This window comes from Misgurnus anguillicaudatus, chromosome 9, assembly GCF_027580225.2.
Source record: "Misgurnus anguillicaudatus chromosome 9, ASM2758022v2, whole genome shotgun sequence".
Taxonomy (NCBI): domain Eukaryota; kingdom Metazoa; phylum Chordata; class Actinopteri; order Cypriniformes; family Cobitidae; genus Misgurnus; species Misgurnus anguillicaudatus.
Genome location: NC_073345.2, coordinates 9,318,923 through 9,343,668, shown reverse-complemented (window position 1 = coordinate 9,343,668; position 24,746 = coordinate 9,318,923). Strand labels below are relative to the sequence as shown.

General features: G+C 36.0%; 1 protein-coding gene and 2 long non-coding RNA genes across 8 annotated transcripts in view; 1 reads left to right on the top strand and 2 right to left on the bottom strand.

Annotated features, from left to right (window-relative positions):
- Positions 1–23,561, bottom strand: part of LOC141349279 (multidrug and toxin extrusion protein 1-like) — a 69,775-nt gene extending 46,214 nt beyond the window's left edge. Inside the window, exons 1-3 of the mRNA XM_073871105.1 lie at positions 23,227–23,561; positions 22,619–22,720; positions 22,463–22,531 (exon numbers count right to left, since the gene is read on the bottom strand). Of these exons, the coding sequence (XP_073727206.1) occupies positions 22,463–22,531; positions 22,619–22,720; positions 23,227–23,397 (342 nt within the window). The 5' untranslated portion in view covers positions 23,398–23,561. The remainder of the gene's footprint in view (positions 1–22,462; positions 22,532–22,618; positions 22,721–23,226) is intronic.
- LOC141366070 (uncharacterized) lies at positions 2,600–11,994 on the top strand. 2 transcript variants are annotated; one of them, XR_012371035.1, is made up of 4 exons: positions 2,600–2,901; positions 9,280–9,328; positions 9,415–9,748; positions 11,262–11,994. It is a non-coding gene; the product is annotated as an uncharacterized lncRNA (long non-coding RNA). The 2 variants fall into 2 exon arrangements; XR_012371034.1 differs by lacking the exon at positions 2,600–2,901 and having other exon boundaries at positions 8,943–9,328; positions 11,262–11,991.
- Positions 12,679–22,198, bottom strand: LOC129450353 (uncharacterized). 5 transcript variants are annotated; one of them, XR_012371030.1, is made up of 7 exons: positions 21,544–22,198; positions 20,628–20,758; positions 18,655–18,726; positions 18,418–18,559; positions 17,855–17,927; positions 16,900–17,024; positions 12,679–14,395 (listed from the first exon to the last, which is right to left on the bottom strand). It is a non-coding gene; the product is annotated as an uncharacterized lncRNA (long non-coding RNA). The 5 variants fall into 5 exon arrangements; XR_012371032.1 differs by lacking the exon at positions 21,544–22,198 and adding an exon at positions 21,305–21,506; XR_012371031.1 differs by lacking the exon at positions 21,544–22,198 and adding an exon at positions 20,873–21,016.
- Positions 23,562–24,746: the final 1,185 nt, after the last annotated feature.

Sequence of the window (24,746 nt, the reverse complement as noted above, 5' to 3'; positions counted from 1 at the left end):
TATATATACAAAATTAATGTTGGTTATTAAAATTACTGTGTTTTGGAATTGGTAAAAGGTGTTCAGAAAAAAAGTGATCAAAATTTTCTGCACACACTGTAATGGGGCTTGTGGCTTGTCATTGTAACATTTGTGTTATCATAAGGTGCACAACATTGTGCACTCACTGGCTTATACTATTATTTTTAAAACCTGCAAAGCCTTTTACAGCGCTTACATTTTTGTAATGTCACGTGTCAGCTCTTATACTTTTCTACTTAATCATTATATGGAGTTATAGTCAAGGTTGCACAAAGATTTGTGATCCTATGTAGTGGGCCGGTCTGGGCCAAAATGCCAGGGCCAATTTTTTATCCCAGTCCAGCCCTGGTTTAGAGTAGGCCCTAAGATAAAAGATGGTGTATCATTTGTGGCTATCTGTGCTATCTGAGGCAGCTCACGCTCAAATTTCACATAAATTTACAAAAGACCATTTTTTACCTTATTATTCATTCAACGATTGTTGGATATGTGTTGATAATAGAACAAAAATAACGCGGTAGCCTTATTCCTGAGAATGAGAGCTTTCATTTGATATAAGACTTGCCCATGTTTGTCATATTTGAAAAAATATGAAATATGTGAATATTAAATGATATCAAAAAATATGGGGGGGGGATAGTGTAAATTAAGTGTAAATAACTTTCTTACAGTAAAAGATATGTCAAAGTGATGCATATCTGCAGAAAGTAGAGACTCAGTATCTCATGTGTGTTACTGGGGTCCATGTCGGACCATTAAAGATTAAAAGAATATTTTATATTAATACGATAAATACGGATAAATAAATAATTTTGGCCCCGGGACAGGGTCCTCAGGGTTCAAGAGGTTAACTCAACACTTAACAGTTTTTTTCAACGGAGTTTCAAATGACTACAAACGACCCCAAACGAGGCACAAGGGTCTTATCTAGCAAAACGGGTGTCACTTTTGACAAGAAAAACAACAAATATACACCTCTAAACAACAACTTCTCGTCTAGATCCAGTCGTGATGTGCCAGCGTGACCCCACGCAATACGTCATGACATCAAGAGGTCACAGAAGACGAACGCGAAACTCTGCCCCAGTGTTAACAAGTGTGTTGAAAGAGGACCGTTCCTACGTTGTTGTATGTCAACTGATACTAATTAATGTCTTTGTGTCAGTTTATTGTTTACAATGGTCCGTAAATGTGTGTTTTATATATGTAACATGTGACCTCCCTACATCACTACGCATTTACATTAGGTCGCGCTGGACCGGACCTAGACGAAAAGTTGTAGTTTAAAAGAGCATATTTTTTATTTTTCTTGTCAAAAATGACAATCGTTTCGCTAGATAAGACACTTATGCCTTGTTTGGGATCGTTTAGTCCTTTGAAACTCTGTTGAAAAAAACTGTTACGTGTTGAGTTAAGTGTTAAGTGTTGGTGTCTATTAAAGTCCATTAAAATAAGAAAAATCTTGCAATGTTTTCCTCAAAAAACATAATTTCTTATCGACTGAACAAAGAAAGACATCAACATTTTGGATGACATGGTGGTGAGTAAATATCTGGATTTTTCTTTTAAGAAAATGGAATATTCCTTTAACGTTATTTAAGTAAAAGTAAGAAAGTACTATGTTTAAAAATACGGATAAAATAGGAATACTTGAAAAATTTACTTAAAGGAATACTACTGTCCAGTGTCCACCTCGGCCAAATTCAAATTAAGCATATGTTCTATATTTAATAAAACACTTCTTGACCAAAAACAAAAATCTGGCTCACATTGTCTCGCCTGCATTTCTCTATTTAAAGGTGCAGTGTGTAATTTTTAGAAGGATCTCTTGACAGAAATGCAAAATAATATACAAAACTATATTATCAGGGGTGTATAAGGACCTTAGTATAATGAACCATTATGTGTTTATTGCCTTAGAATGAGACGTTTTATCTACATACACCGAGGGTCCCCTTATATGGAGGCCGCCATTTTGTGCAGCCATGTTTCTACAGAAGCCCTTAACAGAAAAACTTTTTACTAAATTGTCTCCAACGATGACATGTTTGTGATGGCGGCTACCGTAGCTTCTCTATGCGTTTCAAAAGCAAGAGGTGAGCAGTGGACTGAGCCGTTGGTTGCAATTCACAACCTCACCACTAGATGCCCCTAAAATTTACACACTGCACCTTTAATAACTCAAAATCTGATGGCTTGTCAAATCTTTTGGTTTTATGGGATAGCAAAGACCAGACACATATGACTCTTTGTATTAAAAAAAATGATATTTCTGTTTTGGCCTGACTGCATTATCCTTCAAGTCTTTGTTTCAGTCTAATTCACACATACTTTATGTATGTTTAACAGAGAAAAGTAAGTCAGATCTGTAACATCTGTAATCAGGATGATTAATGGTGATTGAATGACAACTCTTTCTTTAACATGACATACTGTACTGTACCTGGCCACTCTTGGACTTTGTTTGACAGCCAGTAGTATTGACTCTGTATTTATGAACAGAGCCCAGCAGGGGAAACAGGCCAAAAGAAGGATGAGAATCCCTCTCTGTAGTATCACACCAACCCGCTTTAGATTATTACACTGTAAAATGTAATAGCTGAGCTTACTAAAAAGATTAAGTAAACTTAACTTATTTAATTAAGTTTGTTAACCTTACTTAGTTTAACTAAGTAATCTCAACTTTTTTCTATGCAAACTCAAGTCAACTTGATTAAACTTAAAAGATTAATTTAGCTCAACTTAAAATTTCAAGTATTTTCAAAAAGGATGACTGCACAGTAGGTGGCAGTAATGCTCCCAAGGAGTAAGTGGTGGCTTAACTGAGTGGTTAACTGAAGAAGACGACAACAGCACATGGTCGGATGAGAGCATGAGGAGGTAAGTTTGTGCTTATATATCATTTTTATTTTTATATTGCTACATTTTTATCGCAATATTACAATCACAGTTTGTAAACAGTAATATTTTGTCGGTAATAATAAAACTGATGCATGCTATTTGATCACAATTAGCAATCCAACATCTGCTAATCATGTATGTTTAAAGATAAACATTTTCGTTCAACAGACATAAGTAACTAATATGCAGAGGTAGATTGAGTAAAAATTTAATTATATAAAAAGTTAGTTAAAGTTAAGCCTTATAGTAATAACTGCTTGAGTAAAAGTAAAAGTATGCAATGGAAAAACTGCTTAAGTATGGAAAGAAATCAGACTCAATATTATTAACAAATACATGCACAGTTATCTGTGAACTGGATGCATGTTACAAATGTATTTACTATCCACGAACAAATGTCTTTAGATTTGAATATGTGAAATTCAGAATTTGAATGAACGTGTATCGATTTGTGCAGATGTGCAAATACACATGTTTTGTTGTGTATTCAAATATCATAATTTGCGCGTGCAAAAAGGGAGATGTGCATTTGTGGATCAGGTGACACGCGTGCATTAATCCCGTTCTGTTCATTTGTATATTGAGACTTTCATTTCGCCGTTTAAAGCATTTTATGAGCCAAATACAAACAACTATCAATGAATGAACTAAAAAGATGTCTTTGATTTTGTGTCTGCGAATTTTAATATTTACGTGAATGTGCATCGATTTGTACAAACAGAGACATATTTGTGAATTCAGTTGCCATATTTCGTATCATTATTTCACAATTTGTGCACGCAAAAAGAGGATGCGCATTTGTGGATCAGGCGACGCGCGTGCATTAATCCTGTTCTGTTCATACGAGTTTTGAGACTTAAGTTGCGTGGTTTGCATTGAAAGATCCACGAGCACAGATGTGCTATGAAAACAGTCAACACTAGGTGTCAGTCTAACGGAGTTTCACACATGGCGGTGAATTCTGTTTTCTGTGTTTCCCTTTAGTCTGGTGTTTTTATAGCATTACGTTTATTATCTATATATATTAAATGTTTTAATGGCTTGGCTACTGAGATGTGTTTGTGTGCATGTATGTAATGTATCTTTATTGTCCTTTAATGGTAAGTCAATTATTTTTACAATTTAAAACATTTTAAAAAGTAATACTTTCATGTATTAAACTATACCATTTATTAAAATATTTCATAATTTACCTATTTTCTATTATTTCTTTTTACCTTATATATATAGCCTACGAGTTTGTTCTACAATTATTTTGTTACATGCATACAAATTAATATGACCCAGCCTGTTTCTGTGTAAATAGCACTTCGCATCATGGGTTTGTGCTATATTTATGTATTTATTGAGAATGTCCACATAGTGATTGTTAAAACAATTTTATTAAAACAGGTTATAAAAATACCACAATAGAAAACTGGGGAAAGTATGAAATATTTAATAAACTGTATTATAGAATACATTAAATTATTGGGTTTTTTTTAGTATAAACCATTCAAATCTTTAGTCTTTATAAATATATAAAAACATACCGTGATAAAAACGCTACACTAAAGGGAAGGGAACAGACTTTGACAGAACACCTGAAATCAGTTGCTTGGGACCTACTAATTAACGCAATCCTGTATTACCGCACTGACAAGCCAACCGCATGAATGCAACCACGGCGCTTTTTACATTGAATTAATGAAACTAGCTATGACCTTCTTGTTTTTCACATCATACATGTATAATGAAGGCCAAATAAATTGGTAAGAGGTCATTTCGTTAAATCACAGGCTACAGCCAGGGCTGGATTGTCAATATTGGGCGAGTGCCTCAGGCAATAGGGGGTCACCAAGGTCTCCAGACTGCGGCCAAAACGTTTTTACAAGTACTCGAGCATGTGCGGGCACTACGGAATGCACGATCGGGTTTTAACCGCTCAATTGCATGACGCGTAATCGCGTATATCGTTTTATGTCACCATGCGCTCGGTTGATTTTACCGATGGATCTACGCAGCCCTGGTAAAGTTAACACATCGCACTCAGAACCGCGCCAGTTAAACATTACAGCGATGAGAGATAAAGAGAGCCGGACAACTTTTAGCCTACATTAACACTAAAAACATTATAGACGAGAAAAAAGGTCTACACCAGTGCCCAAGGAAAACTAGATAAAAGATGAGAAACGTGTAAAGGATACAAGCATGTAAACTGCTGCCCTGCCACTCATCTCATTAAAGTATGCTATCTAGATATAACTTATTGTAGCCTATATGTAGCCTATCTTATGCCTAGTTAAGGGGGTTGTATGAATCTTTGATTCATAACTTCCTATTCTGAAAGTTTCATTAATTGTGCATAATGATGACATGTGCAGCAACTGCATAGTTAAGTCTATTTAGTATTTTTCAGTAATGCAGTTATTTTGGGAAAATGTCAAAATATTGCATTGTAGGCTTATTTAAGGTGTGCCCTAAATTTTCTGCTAGCGCTCCTAAAATTTTAAGTCAGTGGCTACATTGCTCCTAATAACAAAAACGTTAGTCTGGAGCCCTGAATGACTAGTTTAAAATAATAAATAAATAAATAAAATATATTGGGGGGGGCACTTCACTGTGTTAATCCGGGCCTGGCTACAGTGAATGCGTGAGAAAGTGAAACTGAGATAATAGAATGATAGCGTCGTCTGCAGATTGTCTGCAGATGCAGTATTAAAGATTAAAATAACTTTAACTGATCAACACAAATATAAAATGCCATAATATAATTGACGTTTTTTACCAGCATTTAAACCTTTATAGTTTTTTCTTTGTGTATCTGCAACATCCGCCCGTGGATGAGGAAGCTGCAGCCAATGTCGTTGGCTTTTTTCTTTATAGTGAACTGACTGAACACTTGACTCTTACCTGGGCATTTAGATATTCAAGTTTTCATTATTAATTTCTGGGTGAAACATTTTAAGCATGATGATCATCTGTCGACTCGACAGTTTCAGCACGTCCTTGCGGAGAGACTTTAACGTCTTTTTGTTCACTCCCCATAAGCTGAACGATTTTATTTTGTACTTTTTTATATATATTTTCAACATATATTCAAGAAACACACATGATATAATGTAAGTTGTTATAGATAGAATAAGCTTGTTCTGAAATGATGACAAAATCTAAATGACTGAAAATGATCTTGAAATGATCCATCTTAATTTAGCCAAAATACTGATTCATTCGTTTTCATACTTTATAGATAAACATTAATTTATCTAATCAACCTATTATCATCAAATGCGTATGAATAGCAATCAGTGTGATTATCGTGCAATACATAGCCTACGCCAAATTCCATCTTGCGTGCATATGCCAGTCCTTCCCGCTCACTTAAATGGCGCATCGTTTGGTGTCGTTGTTTTTTTGTCTGTTTTTTAAACCATTGCCGATTGGGTTTGGATATCATTTTATTTTACAAAAACTTACTCTAACCCCAAACCCAAGAGACAGTGGTGGGAGGCAAATGAGAAACCAATTATTAAAAAACACGAATAGATGAGCCGTGAGGGAACGGGAAGGACTTGCGTAACATGTTCACTCAAAATTGTAATTTTATGTAGCCTATGTATTGCCAACCCATTGCACGATAATCAAACTGCGTGTTATTTGTACGCATTTCATGAGAATACTAATATATTATTGAAAATGGCCTAATTTAATATACAGTGCTTGTGTATTGCATTCGTTTTGTACATTTACAGCGCAGTGTTCTGTATACCGATGCTCTGAAAATTTGCACTTAACAAGCCTAAACCATGTTCTTTAATTTATTTATGTATTTTTGTTTAAATGTAGCTGTAGTAGCTTGTGTTGATGATGTTTCTTCTCATAAGGGTTAAGGCATAGCACCCAACTTCTAGTGTACCTCGTTGTTCTGGATTTAAATTATATTTTTAGTAAATAAAGGCCGTAAAATTGCATACAGCGCCACGCAAAATCACCGCAAGGGAAAGTCCGACACCGCTACAAAACTAGTTCAGTGACATTATTTGTAATTTAATCAGTAATTTGATTTAGGAGCTTAATAAAAAAACGTTACCGTGTGTGTAATGTACTGTCACTCAGATCAGGATCCTTACTGCCTTTCCTGATCTGGGTGACAGTACATTACATTTTTATTAGATTATACTAATCCAATAAACAGTCGGGATATATAAATCCAAGTAAAGATAGGCAAAGAAACGCTCAGCAACGTATGGCAAAGCAAGACTTCGCACCGAACAGGTTTGGTGAGATCTAAATGAAGATCTAAATGAAATAAATAAAGTCCACCAAATGAAGAACAGGCGACGCGCGCAATCAGTCTCAGGTACGGGCCGATGGGAAATTTAGTAAATGTTAATATTCGGGCGAGTAATCCCTCTGACGACCCAAAGACGAAGCCTGAGGAGCGCTTTTAACAACAGGCAACAGACTTTTTACAATTTATATCATACTAATTATGTACGTTTATAAATCATGTTTTCGTTCATAATTTATGAACCGATCAGCAGTTCAGCACTTCAAAGTGTGTATAAGTACTTTGTTAATACAATATTCTATAAGTGCTTAAATATAGGCTATTATTCACATAACCTTAAATAACGTATAATCTGATTTAGGATCTTAATTAAATTTAGACTCCTATATCAGATTATACATTGTTTGGCGTTGGGGATACCAGCATTCCTAAGCAAAGCAACTGATTTCCGGTGCTCCGCCAAAGTCTGCTCCCTTCCCCCCAGTGCAGCGCCTCCACCACGGCACGTTCCCATATATTTACAAAGACTAAAGATTTGAATGGTCTATACAAAAAAAAAAACAATTTAACGTATTATACAATACAGTTTACCAAATACTTCATACTTTCCCCAGTTTTCTATTTTGGTATTATTTGTGGCCTGTTTTAATAAAATTGTTTTGGTAATTATTATGTGGACATTTTTAGTAGATACATGGGTATGGCACAGGCCCATGATGTGAAGTGTTATTTATGTGTAAACAGGCTGGGGCATATTAATGTTTATGCATGTGGCACAATGATTGTGGAACAAACGCGTAGGCTATATATACACAAGGCAAAAATAAATAACAGAAAATAGGAAAATTATGAAATATTCAACAAATGGTATAGTTTAATACATGAAAGCACCACTCTTTAAAATGAAGTGAATTATACTGTAAAAATAATTGACTTACCATTAAAGGACAATAAAGATACATTACATACATGCACACACAAACACATCTCAGTAGCCAAGCCATTAAAACATTTAATATATATAGATAATAAACGTAATGCTATAAAAACACCAGACTAAAGGGAAACACAGAAAACAGAATTCACCGCCATGTGTGAAACCCTGTTAGACTGACACCTAGTGGTGACTGTTTTCATAGCACATCTGTGCTCGTGGATCTTTCAATGCAAACCACGCAACTTAAGTCTCAAGACTCGTATGAACAGAACAGGATTGGTGCACGCGCGTCGCCTGATCCACAAATGCGCATCCTCTTTTTTGCGTGCACAAATTGTGAAATAATGATACGAAAGATGGCAACTGAATTTACAAATATGTCTCTGTTTGTACAAATCGATGCACATTCACGTAAATATTAAAATTCGCAGACACAAAATCAAAGACATCTTTTTAGTTCATTCATTGATAGTTGTTTGTATTTGGCTCATAAAATGCTTTAAACGGCGAAATGAAAGTCTCAATATACAAATGAACAGAGCGGGATTAATGCACGCGTGTCACCTGATCCACAAATGCACATCTCCCTTTTTGCACGCGCAAATTATGATATTTGAATACACAATAAAACATGTGTATTTGAACATTTGTACAAATCGATACACGTTCATTCAAATTCTGAATTTCACATATTCAAATCTAAAGACATTTGTTCGTGGATAGTAAAATACATTTGTAACATGCATCCAGTTCACAGATAACTGTGCATGTATTTGTTAATAATATTGAGTCTGATTTCTTTCCATACTTAAGTGGTGAGTTTATAATTCGTGTTGGTGTGGTTTATAATAATAAACTACATGAAAATGCTTAGAACTGCTTATAAAAGGTAAAATAGCACATTTAAAGTATGGTGCTTTCAAAATTGTTACTCAAGTCAATGTAATGCAGTAAGCATGTTTCTACCCACCTCTGGAGAAAAAACATTAATAATTTCATACCTTAAAATGCCAAGTTATGTTAAATAAGAGATGTGCTGTATAAAAAGTTTTAAGTTTATAGAGTGAATGCTAAAAATGTTGTTTTTACAATTGCTTTTTAGTATCTATCAATCAATATACTATGTTAATTGTATATTATTATTATTTAGCAGGAGCTTGTTTCTTTGAAGAGAGCGCATACCCTTCATGGAAAGTCAGGTAATTAACACACATTTTATTTAGGGCATGTCAAAACTTTTTAAATCTTGATATGTTGTTTCTTTTGTTATCCTTCTTTAATATAGTAACGTTACTGTGGAGTACAACCAAGTCGCAAGCAAAAACCTCAAGCAAGAATTGTTCTCATCCCTTGCTAAACATTGTTTTTGAAGATTTTGAATGAGAGAAAAGTTTAAAAGCTCTTAGAGTATCTAATAGTAAGTATTTTTGTTTGTTTGTTTTAAATAGTTTAAGTCCATTTGCTAACTTTTAAGTAATCTGTTCTCACTGTTGATCCCAATGTTTTATGTATTATTCGTCAGAACATCACTGATGTCAAGTGCTCGGTGGACGGTAGTTCTCCGTGGTCTTGCTATCCTTCTTGCGGAAGACACTACAGACTTCCTGAAAACAAACATGGTTAGTATTCTTCTCGTTTAATCAATATGAGATGTCCTAATTTTTGTGTTAGCATTTAATTAGCATTATTAAAGAAATAATGTGTAAATAGAAGATAATTAAAGGCACCAAGGCACATCCTTTTGTCCCACAATTCTATGCGTGAGCATGCTCAGGATTGGTTGAGCCTGGTTGAGTTCGATAAAATAAAATGGTGGGCAAGAAAGCAACTGAGCACACATTTAGTGTAAATAAAGTGTGTATTACTGATTACTGTTGTCTTTATTGGATATTTTATTGTATTTTTATTTTATTGTGTTTTTAATTTTTTATCTTATATTTATTTTATGCTTTTTAATTTTCTGTTTATTTTATACTGTATGTACAGCACTTTGGTGAACACCTGCTGTTTTAAAAAGGTGCTCTATAAATAAACTTTGATTTGATTTGATTTGATTTGATTTGAAAGTAATATTTTCACTTTTGGTTGCATTTCTAGCGATAAATTTGTATTGTAGTTTTGAACTCTTTCCCCGCCATTGAGTTATTCCGTCAATTAAAAGAATCAATAACTTCTGATAAATGCTGTGAATAAATTAAAACATAATTTATTTGCCAGGTAAAGGTTTTATGCCAATTACATAACCAATTCAAATTCATTATAAAGAAAGCAAAACATCAAATATTCAAAGATCAGTCTGAGATGTATACCTGACAGTAGCGAAATACATCAACATGACACTATGGGTTTTGGTTTATCGCATTATGAGTGAACAAAGCTTAATACAGGTGTTAACAGTGTGTAAACCGTTTTGAGCTGTCCACTTTCGACTACATTCAGATGTATTCAAAACAGATTAGAACCGCTTAAACACGCTGTAACCCGTATGCTGGAAATAAATTTGACAGGTACAGTTTAATAATACACAAAATTAAATCAAATGTCTTTTAATAACATATGATGTTATAGTTACAAATGATTAAACCAAATAGTGTGTTTGTGACATTTGAACGTCTTGTCTTAAAACTGAAAATAAACAGGTTTTCCTGTATTTGTTAAAAATAAGCTTATAAAATAGTTAAAATAAATATTTAATGTTGCTTACCTTATGAGTAAAATAGCCACATAACAAGTGGGATAATGCACAGACAGCAGGTTGTTATCATGAAATAAGCCCCTTCAGTTTGATACAAGACCCTCTGCTTGACACAGAGTCCTGATCAAACTGTTGGGGATTATTTCTGGAAAAACAACCTGCTGCCTATACAATATACCTTACCTATAGAAGAGTTTTCTAACAAGATATGATTAATTAAATATGTTCCAATGATGTTTTTGCACCACCAGGAAAGAAGCTTCTGCTGAAAGGTCCAAATTATTATTGGCAATTCCAACCGAAGCACTGTTACAAATTTAAGTGTCACTTCAAAAACTAGTAACATCACATTGAACAGTTTAAATTTTTAAATGACACATCCACTTTGCATTTGTATTATGAGAATGTATATTAATATTGCGTTTCTATCTTATTAGGACTGTGATGGTGACCCACCTCAACTATCAATAGGAATTCTCAGTCTGGTGCCGGAGGACAGACATTTCTCCACATGGTTTACAGCAATTATTTGGTAGGGTGTCACAGCCATGGATGGACTTGAGAAAGTATCACATGCCATGTGTTTAGTTTTTGGACTGATCGTTGTTTTAAATATGGAGTACCTCTTCACAGCTTATTTTGAGTTGATTCACAGGGTTTTTCTTTCCCTGGGGCACAAATCACTAAAGTCAAAACTGCCATCACTACAAAACATACTAATGTGAAGTAGTGTGTTTTGTGTGAAACAAGTCCGTGTTACTGTAGATCTGTTGCATTTTGGGGTTTTTATTTTTCGTCAACCTGGATACAAGTTCCAGAAAAACTCAACTTTAATTGCTGCAAAACTTTGATGTTTTAGTTAAGCTGTATTTTGCGTGTTTCTGATGGCAGAAACAAGATTGTTACTGTAGGTCTGTTGATGCAATTTGTGATTTTTTTATCAGTCACATGACAACCTGGATACAAAACCAAAACTGCAGTCACTAAAAAAAAACTAGTTTTGAATTTGTTTGTCAAGGTGTGTTCATTGTGTTTGTAATAACAGAAACAAGACTGTCTTAGGTCTATTGTTGCATTTTGGGTATCCAGATTGATGGGTGACTGAACACAAACCCCTTTCGGGTGTGTGTGTGTGTGTGTGTGTGTGTGTGTGTGTGTGCGTGTGTGTGTGTGTGTGTGTGTGTGTGTGTGTGTGTGTGTGTGTGTGTGTGTGTGTGTGTGTAAATGTTTTACTTTGTACACTGTTAACATGTTTAAAATAAATGTTTTAACCTCATTTTGTTGCTTTTTGGCTTTACTCATTTTTGTTAGTTCAGCTTACTTACAAATGTAAGGCAATCAGTTTCCTTATTTTTACAAGCAAAGTGAACAATAAAAAGAAGCCATCTCAACCAATGATTCCAAGTAAAGAGTACTTAACTTTACTTGATTAATAAGTTGAGTCTACTTGTACTGTTAAGTTTTGACAACTTAAAATCAATACTCTACCTTACACTCTAAAAACTGCTGGGTTAAAAAACAACCCAACCATAACCCAACTGCTGGGTCACTATTGGACAGAACACGCGCTGGGTTGGCTTGACCCAACTGCTGGGTTAGACCATTTAACCCAGAATTCTGGGTTGTTCATTTGACCCAACCATTTGGGTACAATTAACACTCTTGCTGGGTTAAATGTTACTCAAGTGCTGGGTTATTTAATTTGACCCAACCAGTGGGTACAATTAACACTCTTGCTGGGTTAAATGTTACTCAAGTGCTGGGTTATTTAATTTGACACAACCAGTGGGTAAAATTAACACTCTTGCTGTCTCATTCCATTTGTTTTACTGGAAAGAACCTTTTTGTTTTCTAAAAAACATCCCAAAAATGTACATAACTTCACATAATGTAAATAAATTGTTACAGATTAAAAATATGTGAATAACTGAATTTTGACAAAAATGTCAGATTGAACCTTAAAATTCCAATGTGACAAATTGTTAGATATAAAATAAATGTAACAAATACCCCCTGTAAAACAAAACTGAGAGGCCCCTGTTAATGTGATTTAAATTGCATTTAATTTTTTTTTACATTTAATACAATGTTTTAATTACATTTTTGTATATTTGTATAATACAAAAGTTACAACCCCATTATGACATCAAACAATCCCCACGGACTTTATAACTCTTAATATTTAAACTATGATGATTAGCAATTCATTTACTTTACATTTTCATTCATCAAAATGTTATTAAAAACAAGAAGCCCTGAAACAAATTTTTTTTTTAAAGAGCAGCTATGGTCCGATTCACATTTTTACATTTCCTTTGGTGTGTAATTGTGTATTAATTCATGTTAACGATATGCAAAAGGTACAAACCCCAAAGTAAACGATAATGCGAGTGATCTCTTTTCTTGGACTACAACAAACACAGATTGTAGGCAACAGTTTACTTCCTGGGATTGGTGACGTAGACAAGACCGAAATTATCATAATTCCTCCCACTTGACCTCACAGCCTGTAAGTAAACTCCTGTTGGCATTGCATTGTGGGCGAATCTTTCAAACATAGCACTGAAATAGTTAATTATTAGTGATTAAATGTTGTCCTCAAAATGTTAACAGAGGAGGACTCATGTCCATCAATCTGATAAATGGCATCCTGGTGAAACTCCCAGGTGGGAAGACAATAGGTGTGTTCGAGATCATCCGGCGCTGCGCAGACCGATCGACGAGGTTTGCCGCTTGCAGTCGAGGGAGGAACTGAAGACGGAGCCGTCAAGCCGGACACCTGCTGCTTGCCGTAGTGACGTGTGCGCCGTGTTTCCTTGTTTATAATCGCAAATTAAGTGAATTAGATGCTGAATTTGATAAAAACAAACCTTTTGATAAAAAGTTGCAACCAGAAACATTTTATATCGAATATTTTAATTGCTGCTTAAACTGTATACCCGAAAATAACGGGAAACAAGCCTATATTATTAAAATACCAATAGAGTTTGTTATTTTCATTTTTATTTTATTACACGACACAATATAACATATTTTAGGATATTAAAGTGTTTTTTTCCTGTTTTAAAACATGAATTTATAATGTTTATTAGTGAAACTAAAGGTTGGATTAAACTTGAAACGCACGTGATCGTTGTCATCAATGAAGCGACCAATCAAGTAAAGCTGTTACGTCATCACAACTCCGGGCAGCCGCTCTGGAGAAGCTGCACCGGCTGAGCCAGCTGGCTACTCTCGAAACGCTCTCGCGGTACTTAAAAACCATATGACACAGTCACGTGCCTGCAGCGCCAGCTGAAGTCGGACAAAAGTACTAACCAAAATGCACTGCTTCAAGTCACCTGCCAATCGGTCTGCGCAGCGCTGCATGAAGTCGAACACACCTATTGCTTTGTGTAGTTAAAATCAAAGACAAAAAAAAACTTATCAACATCCTTCACCAAAGAGTTTGTCTCAGAGGCATTGCCTCCAACAATGGCAAAGGTCTGGCAGGTCCTTCTTGGCTCGTCCCCAAGTCACAAAACGTGCAACATCTCTGATTTTGCAGATATTCCACCATGTTGGTCCCCACCTGTTGAGTACACACCACAACTTAGTGATGATTTAAGTCAAGCATTTTTGTGAAAGTATCAAAAAATACAAATAAAATAACTGCAAACATTCATTCAAACTTTTTTATTAAAATAGTTCTAGTAATTAAAGGGATACTTCACCGATTTAGCATTCAGCTTTGTATCTGTAGAAACCCGGCAGTATTACTGAATGACCATGTTTCCCTCCCTCATTTCCCCCTGAGAGGAGAGATATCTGCATTTTGGTTCTGCAAAAAAGTCCTCCGATGATGTAATATGACGATTTTTGCATCATCGGAGGACTTTTTTGCAGAACCAAAATGCAGATATCTCTCCTCTCAGGGGGAAATGATGGAGGGAAACATGGTCATTCAGTAATACTGCCGGGTTTCTACAGATACAAAGCTGAATGCTAAATCGGTGAAGTATCCCTTTAAGTAGTATATTTCACTGCTCATATTATGATATTATGGATTATTAATATAATCACAATACATGTAATATTATCTTAATATTACAGTGAAACTATAATTAGAAGACAATTAAAAGATTTTAGTTAAAACACCTCAAGCATAAAGATTGTGCATCCATCCTTTACAAAAGTAATCCATCCGGCTCCATGAGGATAAACAAAGGCCTTCTGAGGGTAATCCATGCGGTTTTGTGATAGAAATATCCATATTTAAAACTTTACAAACTAAGATATATAGCTTCTGGTAACACCACGCCTCTGCATTCAGGAGAGAGTATTAGCGTAGTCTACGCACTTTTATTTGTGACGTAAGACAAATGCGGAGGCACAGAGCATCAGCAAAGACTGCAAAGTGCGTACACCCTCAAAGCTAGAACATTTTCTAAAAATAAAAAATAAAAATGTGATCATCCGATAAATAGATATATGCATCTTGGATGGCTTGAGGGTGAGTAAATCATGGATTTATTATCATTTTAGGGGTGGCACGGTTCATGAAAAAAATCTGAACTGTTCGGTTCGCTTGTCTCGGTTCGGAGCGTGTGTGCGCCGCAGGGTTCGACGGTTCATGGCATGCGAAATGTATGTAGCCTCGGCTCTGTATGTGACCTCAGATAGCACGTTTCCCTTTCGCGAATCGCGCGAAAGAAGAGGTGACTGGTGTGGAGAGTGAGTGCTGCAGGTCATGTTACGTTTAGAAATGGCAAGTGGGAACTAAGGAAGTCTGCCCGGGGTTGGAGGATGCGCCAGCATCGTATAAGTTTGGTGTGTGGAAACAGTTTTTATTTCATGTTACCTATGATGACAGCGGAAATAAAACAATAGATAGAACTGCAGTCTATGGGCTGAATGTGTTCGAACAGCCACATTGATAATGATTTCGTTATCATTGATAAAACGAAAGCGGCTGATTTCCGCGTTTCATTTTGCTAGCTTTTGAAAGTTGCGCGATCTTATTTCATAAATTGCCCCTCAAAGTAATCAGGACAGAATTGGTCAAAAGTGGACAAAAGAGACAGATTTAAATATTACAGGTGTAAAACTTATGTTTCTCTCTCGTCCACATATACTCTGCAGTATTTAAGCAGCCTCTCGGTGATAAATCTTAGAGCTACACTGAAGTAGGCATTTTTATAAATGCAAGTTATCTTTGTGTGCTAAAAAGGCACATAAGTTCATGTAGATGGCAATACACATTCTATTTTTTTGCCAAATAAATGAAAAGCATGTTGAAATCATCTATGTCTTCCCTCTTGCTGTATAAAAATCTCACCTGGCTTTCCTCAGAGATGGTCCCAATAATGTGCTAAGTCAAATTCAGTTTGTGCATGATTAAATGATATAACTTTTTTAATACTGCATTCTAAATTATGGATAATTAATACATTAATAAGATAATACATTTCTGGAGTGTTAAAAAATTAAAAGAAAAAAAAAAACAACAAGAACCGTACAGAACCGAGAACCGTGACCATAAAACCGTGATACGAACCGAACCGAGGGTTTTGTGAACCGTGCCACCCCTACAGGCTATTATGCGAAACATATCAATAACTACAAACATCCACGGACTGTAACGATAAATCGTGCAAATGCGCGATTTCTTAATGAATGAATTTGAATGAATTACGGTAAAATGCCGCCACATCCAAAGCCAGAGGGCGCTCTCATGCAGAAACTCCAATTGTGCCAAAGAAGAAGTAGCATTACAAACCCTATTCCAGGAAATGTCTAAAGAATATCACCGTTCTTCAGATTGTTTCAGGTATTTTCATGATAATAAAGAATATTTTGAATAATTTTGTAATGCACGTTATATACGACTCCGACTCAAAATGATTTTAGATTGATGAGGACTTCCTACTGACCAAAACCCCATAGTACACGCACAAGCTGCACATGAAACACAGAATCGCAGCCTTGCGATTCAGAATCGATTTTAGACAGGTCTTTTTAAAAGGACACGTGATTTATTGTTACAGCCCTAACATTCACCCTTTTCAAAGTAGAAACACTAAAGCAAAAACTTACAGGTTGCATGTCAATAAAGGACCTCTGGGCCTCCACAGTGGTAGGTCTGAAGACTTCTCCTCCTCCCCTGTAAATGGATGGAGCTAGCAGAGTTGGCATCTTCAGTGCTGTTTCCCCTTTAGCAGCTAAATAATTTTGAGCAAATACAGTGTTTCAATAACATTTAAATGGTTTGCTGTAAATAACAAAGAAAAGAGAAACAATAAAGGTGCATTCACACGGGGCGAAAGGGTCAAAGCTTGACGGGAAGGCTTGTCTGAAGCGTGGCCAACATAAAAATATGCACATAGTTTGTTATTCAGTCGCGGGGTGCGCTGCATTATATAAATACAGTAATACTGCCAATCACTGTGAATAATGATGATGATTAGACGCCTAACGTAACTCAGTTCGTGGAAGTTAATGCCTGTTAACATATAGAATTAATATGTCACGTTTAATTACTATTTTTACTGGTTTTAATGTCTTACATAAGAAACAGGACATATACTGTACTTTAATGCAACTAAGGGATAAATAATTTCATTCTTATAAACATATATGACAGTTCAGAGACTAGTAGCAAAAGCACAAACATTAACCTGGCTTTGAGAGCAAATGTGATGGAATGACGTCACAGATATGCAAATTAGTATGTCAAGGATCGATTCTGAATCGAAACAGGATCCTAAGAATCGATTCTGAATTGATTCATGAGGGTCCAATCGATTCCTACCCCTAGTTTTTTGAGAAAACTGTTTTGCCCTCTGTACGCAACAAGTCACTTACACATAAAACTTAAAACTGGTTTATTTTACAAAAAGAAACAGATTATGCGTGATTAATTCGTATTTGCCGCTCATGAAACTGTGTTTGATTGCACGGCACTGTTTGCAGACCTGCAATGCTTTTGGCAGTATTTCAGCGCAAAAACCGTGCCAAAAGTGTAAGCGTAAATATTAAGTTTCAGTTTTACCTGTATATCCTTCAGGCAAGGAAATTCATACACCAATGCCTTGTCACATGCCTTCTTAGTGTCTGATGATGGCCTGTTATGTAGACAACAGCAGTTGATGAAGAACTTATGCAATATGGTAAGCTATTGCAGAAGCCTGTGTGATCTTACTTAGAATTTACTTAAAAATAATGTTGGTATTTTCATGTTCAAACACTAATGTTGCGTACACACCACAGTTGAAGCATTGCGCTCCTAGCTCTTTACTCACGATTACTTACAAGATTTAACTTTGTGTCCTGCGCATTTTCCACTTGAGTTGAATATATTGTGGCAGATAAGTTTGAAACAAATAGCACTTGTTTGCGGCAATCACACCGCCCTATTCGCGTCATTTGCATCACCCAGCGCAAGTTTGTGTCTTGCATTGACTTTGTATGTAATTTACTTGCGCAAATCTTTGAATTTGCGTTTGGTGTGTACGCCCCTATAAGACTCGCTATAAAAAAAGAGAATGGTCATTTATGTTTTCTAAGCATTTGCTTGCTACTATATGTTTGCAGGCTTATTTAAATGTAGCTTACTCAGGTTTCACCATTGGTTTCCAGCAGATGGGATGCAAGGAGTCTCACAAGTAGCCTCCTCTGCTTGTTGGTAATTGCTTGCACTTTAACGGTTTAATACGGATTTCCTCTCAGGGGTGCTTTCCAAAATCTGACAAACTGCCTATAAAAACAGAACAATCATCAATGTCTTTTTAGGTCCATTAGAACTGAAATTTTATTCAGTTAATATCCAATACAAATAAAGTCGATACTTACAAAGGCTGAAAAAAGTTCCACTGTCATGGTGATATGATCTGTTGGGGTCAATTCAGTGGATTCTACTGAACTCTGTTGGTGGATTGAACAAAAATCAAGAAAGAATATTTAAAGCGACACTCCACTTTTTTTGAAAATATGCTAATTTCCCAGCTCCCCTGGAGTTAAACATTCGATTCTTAATGTTTTGGAATTCAGCAGCCGGTCTCCGGCGCTACCACTTTTAGCTTAGCATAATCCATTGAATAGGATAGGAACTATACTCTCATACTGGCGTAATAATCAAGGACTTTGTTGCCGTAACGTGGCTGCAGGAGGCGCAATGATATTACACAGCAGCCGAAAATAGTCCCTATAGTATCTTTCAATAGCAGGGGACTATTTTCGGGCACTGCGTTATATCATTGCAAACATGCAGCCATGTTACGGCAGCAAATTCTTTGAATATTACTCCAGAATGAGAGTATAGTTCCTAGCCATCTGCCTAGAAAATAGCAACTTTAAATTTTCCGTCAGTCTTAGTACACGATGTAACTAGAGACGAGTCAAGTATTTAAATAGGAAAAATATTTAAACTCTGCTTATTTTTATTTTTGAGCGCGATGCTAAATGGTTTAATCAGATTCAATGAATTGTGCCAAGCTATGCTAAAAGTGGTAGCGCCAGACTCGGAGATCGTCTGAATCGATTTCAAAACGGTAAGAATCAAATGTTTAAAGCATCATGAAACACTAACCAACACTTTTTTAGATGTTTAAAGAGTTAGTTGTGTTGCACATCATAGAAGACAATGTTAGTATCTGTTAATTTTGAACATTAGGTCAAAACTAGTTAATTTTTAGCTTTTTTTGTGATATTTTTGTCTTCCGGGTTTAAACTCCATATTGCATAAACGTCACGGGCTGTAGTAGTGGGCTCAGGATCACACATGGATACGGTTCTGTATAGTAAAGTAAATGTGACTGCGCCATTACGCACACTCTGTAAATACGTTGGATGATTTTCCCAGCGATGCTGTCAGGGCTAGACTCACCATCAACTGAATTTGCTCAGGAAAGCTTCGGGAGGCAGGTTGACTTTGATATGTCCTGAGGACTTTTCCTTATCTTCAAACACGCTCTTATTTCAACTATAACAGTTTTACTTGACCTTTGTTTAAATAAAATATTATATTCAGTTTAATTATTTTTGTAATAGGCCTACTGCTATTCCTAGTTAATCTTAATATTTGTTACACTATATCAGTTGCCCTGCCCACTCATCACCTTTCTTCTCACAGCGTCCACGCCCATTTAGGTTGAATTTTTGGTTGAAGTGGAGTGTCCCTTTAAAATCACATACTTCAGCGTGCAGTCGGTGTAACTCTACTTTGTGGTTTGATTGTCGGCCAAAATGGCGAATTGCAACGGGGGCAAATAATATCAGTGTTATGATTGGTCAGGCACCTGTCAATCAAACTCCCCTAATACTTTCCACACACAACTCACTATTATTGAGCCTAGTTTCCCGCCCGATTTAAAATAAGTAGCTATACTTGTGGATTTAATACGAAACGTGTTTTCGCCTTGTAACTAAATACAAAACAAAACTATGGTGAACATGAACGTCAGTGTATATTTCTGACTGTTAATTTACCTCAGGATTTAACGTGTGACGGCAAGGGGTAATTTACAGCGCTCCGTCTAGATTTAATATGAAACACGAATCCCCCTTTCGAATTTTAAATTATTCATAGATGAATACGATTTTAGTGATTAATTTACAACGTATAACTTACTGAATATTTCAAAAGAATGCAGATATAGCTCGACTACGACTTAACGATGAGGCATGTTTCTCATAACAACTGTTGGCACAGAATAAAAAACATTAACCCCACTCCCCCACATCAAAGCATGTATTCTGAACAATGAAATATGCTTTGTCCTACGACAACTTCTTACAAAAATAAGTAAAAATTCACATTAACTCACCATGAAATACCGCCTGGTCCGAGTAGCGTGATCCAGTCAGAAGCGAAGAATCCAGAAAGTGCGGCAATTAATAAACCAATTGCTGGGTCAAAATAACCCAACCAGGTGTTTGTTTTTCAAAATGATCCTGGCTTTGACAGAAACAGAAGACACTGTCATTAAACGTGCCCCCATCGCTTCCTCTGACAACTATAAGATGTGCCAACATACTTTCCGCACACAACTGTAGTGAATATTATGTTTACCTCCGGACCGGAATTACAAGTGTGCTAACGGGATGGTTTCGTTTCAGCAACAACATACATGCCGTTTCTCAATCCGAAGGTTGCAGCCTGCGGAGGTCCCATATGCAGGCTGTATACGTCATCAAGCCTTGTTTATTTAAGTTAACTGAGCATTACGTTCGCAAGTCATAAGCATATTACAACAGTTTACAGTTAATAATAGTCAACTTTATAATAAGACAGTCATAATGACGTATGCAGCTTACAAATACGACTCCAAACACTAACAAATGCGGCCTCCGAAGGCTGCAGGCAGAAACGGCCATAAACAGGCTTTTGTGATCCGAACTACTTTTAAACTTCCGGTAGACTTCGCATATAATTATTGACAAAATAGTCAACTGAGAGTAGATTATGTCTGATAACAAGCAATTTATATAAAAAATAAATTACCTTAGTTCACACCACATAGCTAAGCGCACTACTACGCTGAAATTGTGTTACTGTGACAACGCGCTTCCGAAACCACTTACGATCCTCGTTCTGGATTAAATATGAAACGCACTTTATCAAACATAGCCTACATACAATAACGTTACCCCCATATCTGTGGAAAAGCGAATGAAAATAGCAATGAGCTTGCCCCTACCACAACTACAACATTTATAATATAAAAATTGACATGAACTTACCATAAAATACTGCCCGCTTTGAGTGGCGTGCACCTCGCTTCAGAGGAAATGAAGTCCTCCAGAAAGTTCGACAAAAAATGGCAGAACTTGCATCCTTACAGTAACGTAACTTAATTCGGACTTGGCAAGGAACAAATAATAGATTTATGAGACCCGAAATGAAATAAATCCGCCGTTCTAAACACTACAGAGACATTACAGCCAGCGGTGATTTCCAGAATGACGTGCCGAGGTGAGGCTGTGTTGGGCGGGTACATCAGCGCAGAGCGCCCAGTGATTGCCTGAATCTCGAAGCTTCGACATCGTTGGAGCACATTTTTAAATATACGCTATCTTCAAAAACCGATCGAAGTTTTGAACTTTACACACATACATTGTCGCCTAAAAAACTCTTAAAACTACATTTGGTAATATTTAAATGATAATATTTTGAACATTGTGAAGGCTGCCTTGAGAAACGGCCAGCCAATGAAAGGAAAATAAACCATTTGCTGGGTCAAATTTACCCAACCATGTGTTCATTTGTAAATTACCCACTACATTTCATTTGACCCAGCATGAGCAACCCAACAGTGTGTTTAAAGTACTCCAAACAACCCAGAATTTTGACCCAGCATAAACAACCCAACAATGTGTTTACAGAAACAACCCAGCATTTTTTAGAGTGTACTTGTTGAATAAGTTTAGGCTACAAATAATATAAAGTTTTGCCAACTTAAAAGCAATACACTAACTTACTTAAAATTATGAGGCAATCAGTTTCCTCACTTTTTTAAGTAAACTCAACTTATTACATTTTACAGTGTACTGCCAAACGTCTGCAATGAGAAAAGAGAGATCAATTACAACTGCACCTTCACATCTATGCGAGAAGAAACAGCATTAACATAAAACAGTAACTCAATATTCTCTCTCATACCTGTGAGATCAGTGTATCACACGCAGATGCTAAACCAGAACCAATAGAGATCCCAGTCACATTAATAACCTGTGAAAAAAGATAGTTGCAAATGCAAACTGGTGTTTTGGTAAATATGTGTGTCTCTGTACTGGATATACATAAACTTGAACTCACAGCAATAGCAAGAGCAACAGCAGCGAGTTCAGTTTTCCCCAAGTGTCCACAGAACACAGTACTGATGAAACTGATCAGAAAGACCATCAGCTGAGATATTAACTATACACAAAGAGAAAAAACATCATTATAACGCAACACAGCCTATGATGCAGGGCTGTTCGATTATGGGCAAAATTATAATCACGATTATTTTGGTACACTCGTTATCATGATTATTTAACACATTTACTAAGTGACTTTGATAACATGCATTTATTTAACTTTTTATTAAGAAAGTGTTCCAATAGGCTACACGTGTCAAAGCAGTGGTGCCTTTGAAGTGTCTTACAAACACATTGGTCCAGCAGCAAACAATTTATATTTTAATCGCATAATAATTGTTTTAACTCGAATATCTTGGTTTTTTTATTGTTTGAATCAAAAATGTAAAATAAAAATATAAAAAAGGATGAATCGCACAGCCCTTCTATGATGTTGATTTGAACTGAACACTTACATTTATTAGAAAACTATTGTTCAAATTGTACTCAATTTATTGGTTTGATTAAACAGTTGTGTTAATAAAACACAAATCTAACATTCATAACTATTTGAAGGAGACTTACCACAGGTCCAGTCAGTTTCAGCAGCTCTACAATCTCTTCTTTATGATTCACTGGTAAAAGTCTACAAAGTTTTCTTCTGTAGTAATCACATATCTTTGAACTCCACTTTGACTCCACATTCATTTCTCTTGACTCTTCATTTCCCACAGTTACTGTGTTTACACCATCCATTTTATATTATTATTGGTGCCAGTACCCAGTGAATACCTTTCAAATGAACTATAAAATAATAAACCTGCTTTCTGCACTTATATATAAGTCGTCACTGAATTTTAGGGTTGCAAGATGGATACATGTGTGGCAAATGCCGCTCCATCTAAAAGCAGGTGATTGCCATTTATACTAATCAAGAAATGGGGTTACTGACGAGATGAGCATACCAATCATATGCAGTTTATTTTGCGCAGCCCTAAGTGCATTTCTAGATCAGGTTTCATAGAAGAGACCTCAACACCCCCTCACTCAACACCCAAATACATCCAGTGAACATTCAGGTTTGTCTGGTCTTTAGCTTTTGGGGAAACTATGTCACACTGCTCTGAAAGGTGTGTTCATTCCAATTCATTAAATGTATCATAGAGCTGAGGAATAACAGGAATTGGTTTTGCAACCTCCATTTGTTCATTTGCACTCCTGAGCCCAAAGCATCAGTTAATGTTCTGCACATTTTATATGTCTTACTAAAGCTGGCCATACACCGCGATTTACAGTCCAAATTTGAGCCATTTCTGAGACGTGCAACTTTTTTAGTCGGGGGCGAATTTCAGTTTTATCGCGTGTTGTTTGTCGTGCAGTGTACATGAGGAAACAAAATGCGAATTACCTCACCCTACCGGCAATTGGACGGTCGGATGAATTTCTGACTTGTCAGATATTCTCCCCTCGTGAAGATTTTGCACAGTTAAAGCAGAGATACAAACCCTAAACTCATACAGTGTCCAAAATAGGGTTGGGTACCGTGCCTCTACGACCGGTACCTACCACAGGGCTGGAGTGGGATTCATTTTCAGCCATGGAGTTTGATGCCTTAGACCGGCCCACTTTAGTTCATGACAGACTATAAATAATATCATTAAATCCTCAGTAGTATGCAAGTATGCAATAGTGCACTGTTCTCTGAAGCCTTGCAATTCATTGTATTTTTCAAATATATAATTTACAATTCAAAGCAAATACAGTAGTCTAGACAATTATGATTTTTGCCATGCAGCCCTACCATAATGTATTTTATTATTAGTCAGTTAAACTTATTCAAAAACTATTAAAAGGGAACAGTTGTGTTTGAGTTTTTTCCTATATTTCTATTTTCTCTATAAATGGTGTGTCTTGAGATTACCTGTTGGTCGAAAAAGCTTGGAAACCACTGATATACAATACACAAGCAAGATTTATCAAGTATGCAAGGAAAGCAGGTGAAAAAATAAAATCTTTATCATAATATTAGTATTTAGATAATTTATATTGTCAAATAACGTATTAGGTAGGCCTAACTTGTGTCAAAAAATATATATGGATTTTCA